The sequence below is a fragment of the Elephantulus edwardii genome, unplaced genomic scaffold (assembly GCF_000299155.1).
Source record: "Elephantulus edwardii isolate Elephantulus edwardi_28Jun2011 unplaced genomic scaffold, EleEdw1.0 scaffold00007, whole genome shotgun sequence".
NCBI classification, from domain to species: domain Eukaryota; kingdom Metazoa; phylum Chordata; class Mammalia; order Macroscelidea; family Macroscelididae; genus Elephantulus; species Elephantulus edwardii.
The window spans coordinates 9,269,065-9,275,064 of record NW_006399757.1 but is presented as its reverse complement, the minus strand read 5'-3'; the positions used below and the strand labels follow the sequence as shown (position 1 = coordinate 9,275,064).

The following is a 6,000-nucleotide window of genomic DNA, read 5'->3' as shown; positions in this document are numbered from 1 at the left end:
CATCTATTCCTGGAGCCTTATTTTGTGCCATGTCTTTCAAAGCAGCCTGAACTTCTTCTTTCATCACCATAGGCTCTTGCTCATATGTTATTTCATGAAATTCTTCTGTGTCTTCCAATTCCTTTCGATACATATAATACATAATTTTCTCTTTTATGATTTACCTGCTAGAAGGTCAGCTCTCACCTGAAAACCTGCTAGAGGGTCAGCTATGAGTCAGTAATGACCCAGTGGCATACAATAACAATGTGTATGTATAGCTCTGGTGGTCAAGCTATGCTGCAGTCCCACAGACAAGCAGTTCAAATCCCCTGGGTGCTCTGTGGGAGATGGATGGGCAGTTTCCTCTCAAGCAATTACCTGCCTCTGAAAACCTGCTGGAGAATCAGCTGAGTCAGTTCTGACTGAATGGCACACAACACCATCAGTTCCAATTGAATGGCACACAACACTGTATATACATACATATATGTAAAGTAAAAAAAGCAGTATAGAGTTGATGATTCCTGAGTATTTAGAAATTTTCCAAGAGATCATCAACAATACTTTTTATGTCAATAAATTAAAAATAAAAGAACATCAGATCTATCCTATTGACAGATGCAACAAACTCAGTGGTATTCTTCTCAGCTTTCTATGCCCACCAGGTCTGACATCAACATTCTGGAAGACTTTTTCTTTAATGCATTATAAGTTCCTTATAACTAGCTCTTTGAATATGAACTTTATCAAATAATGATGTGAATATATGAGAGAGCCAATCTTAACTTCCATATGATTAGTCAGTACAATGTTTGTGGTGGACGTCTTTTCTATTTACTGCTCCATTCTATAATATTTCTGAAGGTAAACTTGATCAATATGAAGAACATAACATAAATGGCAACATCTTGATAGTTAATACAAATTAAGTATTAGATAAGCACATTCATTTTATTGTTTGTCTATTAGGTATTATTCTGTCTAGAAGAAAATATCTAATCTTTAAACCCCAAAATCTAGTTTAAATCTTTAGACTGAAGTTAAAAGAGTTAAAGCTAAAATGCAGATTTTATTATTTAATAAGATATGAATTTAGAAAATCACTTTCTTGTTTCCTCAAAATCTCCTTTGCTTTCTTATTTTCTTCATCCAAAGAAAGGATCCTTTGACCTGGTTTAGCATTTTTCACTTTTCAGCCACAAAAGTCTCTTGGCTGAGAAAGTATTATGCCTGGAATCAATGTGTATAACATTGAGTTATAGAGTTTCCCTCTGGAAACAGCAGTTGGGGAGAGAGCATAGTGAAGAGAAGGAAGTGGGGCCTAGCTCTGTGTACTCGCCTTCACAGCCTTAAAAAGCCTATTAAATCAGGAGCTAAGGCATATCACATCTTTCCTTGAGTGCCTTTCATGGCATCATTTTTTAAATAATGTAGTACCATTAGCAGTCACTTTTTCTATAATTTTAAATTCTCAACTCCATAAATTGAAAATTGTCTATGTGTACATTTAAGAATCACAAAAATCTACCTCAAAAATGTAATAATATATGCAAATGTACAAGGCTTTAGCCTTGTAGCCTTCTAAAGTAGAGAGCTGATACTGCATAATGAATTCATTAACTTTACTGATAAAATCTGAAATGTTCCTTGAATGTTCTGAAAATTGCACAAGTCTTTTAATGGAATTTAAATTTTGTTTTCCACCACTGTATTTTTCTTGGGTGAAAAAAATTTTTTTCATGAGTTTAAAGGCGGCAGGGCCTTAATGGTGCTTTTTAGTTTTGATACCTAGAAAGTAAACACATTAAACCTGACCATGTGTACAGTACGCAATTATGAGACTCTTGCAGTCATAAATGTGCAACCCTGAAAAATGAAGCCGTAGAGAGTCCACACTGCAGAATAATTAATTGTCCAGGAAAATGTGTCTGCAGGAGGCCAAGCTTTTCAGTGGGCCATTGTCCTGGGCATGTATTGAAATGCATTTATTGGTTGTGAGACAGGTGTAATGGGTCTTCACTCCAATTGCTATCTCCTGTATCTTATGAGCAAGGATCCTCTGACTACCTAAAATAAAGGAAATGAGTAAAAGCAAACTTTCAGTAATCCCACAGGCACCCAGAGTGAAATTGTCCCAGCAGTTACCTTATATAGACTCTGACACAGTTCCCTTTTGACAAAAATACTTAGTCTCGATCATTACTTTCCAACAGTCATGTACTGAGACCTACTTTATAACACTTTAGGGAAGTTAATGTACCAGATCTTGGCATGTCTTTCTGGAGCATGGAGTGACTTGCCGTTCCCTTCCAGAGGGCACTGTTAACCCTTGTGTTGTCTTGCAGGTCCGTGGGGCCGGTGCATGGGAGACGACTGTGGCCCAGGAGGCATTCAGACCAGGGCGGTGTGGTGTGCCCACGTGGAAGGATGGACAACACTGCATACCAACTGTAAGCAGGCGGAGAGACCGAATAACCAGCAGAATTGTTTCCGCATTTGTGATTGGCACAAAGAATTGTACGACTGGAGCCTGGGGCCCTGGAATCAGTGCCGGCCAGTGATTTCCAAAAGCCTGGAGAAACCCCTCGAGTGCGTTAAGGGGGAAGAAGGCATCCAGGTGCGAGAGATAACGTGCCTCCAGAAAGACAGAAACATTGCTGCGGAGGATATCATCTGTGAGTACTTCGAGCCCAAGCCGCTCCTGGAGCAGGCCTGCCTCATCCCCTGCCAACAGGATTGCATCGTTTCCGAGTTTTCGGCCTGGTCCGAGTGCTCCAAGACCTGCGGCAGTGGGCTCCAGCACCGGACGCGTCACGTGGTGGCACCCCCGCAGTTTGGCGGCTCGGGCTGCCCGAACCTGACGGAGTTCCAGGTGTGCCAGTCCAGCCCGTGCGAGGCTCCGGAGAGCAGGTACAGCCTGCACGTGGGTCCCTGGAGCGCGTGCTCTGTGCCCCACGCGCGGCAGGTCAGGCAGGCCCGGAGGCGCGGCAGGAACAGGGAGCGCGACAAGGACCGTGGGAAAGGAGTGAAGGATCCGGAGGCCCGGGAACTTCTCAAGAAGAAGAGGAACAGGAACAGGCAGAACAGACAGGAGAACAAATACTGGGACATCCAGATTGGCTACCAGACCAGGGACGTTACTTGCACCAACAAGACTGGGAAAGCGACTGATCCGAGGTAAGCTTGACCGCCTTTAACTTCATGTGTCTGTCTGTCAAGACCAGGCACAGCCATACTACTTAGATAGTGTTGTGTAAGGCTGAGCCCTGGAATAGTACAGAGTTACTCCTTTGGTTTTTAAACTCTTTCAACTTCTTCAGGTATTATGGTGTTATTTCTCTTTTGCTCATGTTTAGGTACTAACATCATCACAGCAGTCACCATCAAGTTAATTTCAATTCATGGTGATGTCAGCGTTGTGCTCCATAGGGTTTCAGTGAATTTTTGAGCAGTAGGGGGGACGTCTCTCTGGTAGCATGCACAGTTATCTAGTAAATTGCACAACTAACCCAGAGGCTCCCTACAACAAAGATGGACGTCTTCTGTGCAATTTACAGCCTTCACAAACCCTCTGGACTTTCATCTGTGGGTCAGTTCTGACTCAGCTGCCGTGAATATTTGGGAGGATCAGATCACTAGGCCTTTCTTGCTTGCACACTGGGGATGGGATTGAACCTACAACCAGTTGCAACGATGTAGCTAATTCTTCCCTCCCACCCACTCCCCCAGGGACTCCTGAAACTCCTCTACTTAAATGTATACATTTCTTTTTCAATCCGGAACATGCGGATTCCCCAAGAGAAGATACTGCTTCTTTAGGCTAATAGTATTGTTTCTTTTGTACTTGGAAAAGTAGTATTACTTACTGGCTGAAATGTTAGGATGTTGAATTTTGATAACTACAGTTAGCAAAATAGAGTAATGCACGCTTGTGATTTCCCCCAGTTTATAGCATTTTCATAATAACCCTATAAATAAAATCTCCTCCAAACAACAACCTAGGGAGCTATAGCTAAGAATAATTTCAGTTCACATTTATAAAATAGAGTAACTCTCCCAAGAGAAGAAAAGGTAAACCTGCTGCAAAAAAGAAGTAGAAGGTATTTAATCAGAAGTAGTCTAGTAAAGAAAAATATGTAGTTGGCTGTGTATGCTACACAGAAATTATTTGGCAAGTTACCTTTGGGTAAGTAATGATTATGTTATGAAATATAAAAGGCTTTCTCATGCATGCCAAATTTTTGTGAAAATAATTTTCATTAAGGATTAGCAAAAGGATATAATGTCCTCTGAATATTCTTAGTTTTGCTCTTGGATAAGCCAGACCGTCTGGGAGTGGCTTATTGGGATCATTTACATAATTGCTTTTCTGAAATATTTATGTAGTTATGATTTGTGCTGAACTGAGAGAAATTATGAAAACATGACTCAGAATTTGATAGAACTATTTATTGTAGAAATGACATTAAGGGTGTCATATGTTTTACCATGCAGTCTATCTACTTGACTAAAAATGTCCACGATGTGTCTCAACTCATGTTTTTAGGAAGCAGCTCTGTTATTTTTCTTATGGTCCCTGGAGCTCATGTAAGAAATGTTTCTTTTTTGTTGCTTGGAGCCTAAATAGAATCCTGTGGCATGCATTTTTTCAATTAATAAAATAATTTACTTCTTTAATTTTTATTATTTTTCCTTCACCCATTAGTGTCTTCTTAAGTTATTATGTGTGGATTTCTGAAAGCTTGTTTGAAGTTCTTTTTGAAACAGGGTATAAACAAACAAGCAAATAAACAATAAACAACTAATTCAGCTATTTCAAACATTAATTTTGACTCATAATGTCAAGGATCTGTTCACTCTTATAGACATAATTGCTACTCTATCCCTTTATACTTGTAATTTGTTGCTATGTGCCATTGAGTCTCCTGTAACTCATAGCAACCCTCCCTTTGTACAGTAGCTCCGAATTCCACCCTATTCTGAGCCAGTCTCACAGTCTCAGACACACCTATCCCTGTTACCCCAGTTACTTTGTCAATCCTACTCATTCAGGGTCTTCCTCTCCTGCGCTGTCCCTCCACCCTTCCAAACATGATGTTGTTCTCCGAGACAACATGTCGGAAGTATGTAAGAAAGATCTTAAAAATCTTGCCTCCAAGAAGCAACTCGGTTTCACCATCTCCAGGGCAGACCTGTTTGTTCTTTTGGCATTCCACGGTGTGTTCAATACTCTTCTCCAGCTTCACAACTTAAAGACACTGGTTCTTCTCCTGTCATCCTTAGTCATCATCTTGCTCTCTGATGCATAGCAAGTAATTGTGAAGACCATGGCCTGAATCAGGTGTACCATAGTTTCTAGACTGACGTTGCTCTCCAGAACTTTGGAGAGGTCCCTAATAGCAGATTTCCCCTACTGCAATTTGTCTTTTGATTTTCTGACTGTTGGTGCTAAGAGTGTTGATTTTGGAGCTGAGCAAGCTGAAATTGTTAACAACTTCAATCTCTTTGTCATCTATCATGGTGCTGCCAATAGACCACAGTTGTGGGAATCATTGTGTTCTTGATGTTGAGCTTCAATCCACATTGGAGACTGTAGTCCTTGACCTTCTGCAGCAAACACTTCAGGTCCTCCTCAGTTTTAGCAAACAAGGTTGTGCCATTTGCATAACACATGTTGTGATTGAGCCTTTCTGCAATCCTGATGCCACATTCCTTCTCATGAAGTCCAGCCTCCCCAATGATCTGTTCTGCATATAGATTGAAAATGTATGATGGCAGGACGCATCCCTGACAAAGGCCTTTATACTTAGTGTTTGTATTTCATTTCAGATGCACAATAATCTTCTTTTTCTCTGTTGTGTTTTTCTCTTTCTCATCCCTTCTCTGGCTTTGCTAAGGGCTAGCATTTCTTCTGCCTTTATTTTCTGAATTTCTTGCAATTTAAACAGGTGCGTGTGCATATGCGTATGTGTTGAAAGTAAGTATATTCTCATTTCAGTTCAGTCTGTTTTAGTCCTC

General features: G+C 40.7%; 1 protein-coding gene across 1 annotated transcript in view; it reads left to right on the top strand.

Moving 5' to 3' along the window:
- Nucleotides 1–6,000, top strand: part of THSD7A (thrombospondin, type I, domain containing 7A) — a 620,355-nt gene that overhangs the window by 256,721 nt on the left and 357,634 nt on the right. The window contains exon 2 of the mRNA XM_006880244.1: nt 2,328–3,159. Within this exon, the coding sequence (XP_006880306.1) occupies nt 2,328–3,159 (832 nt within the window). The remainder of the gene's footprint in view (nt 1–2,327; nt 3,160–6,000) is intronic.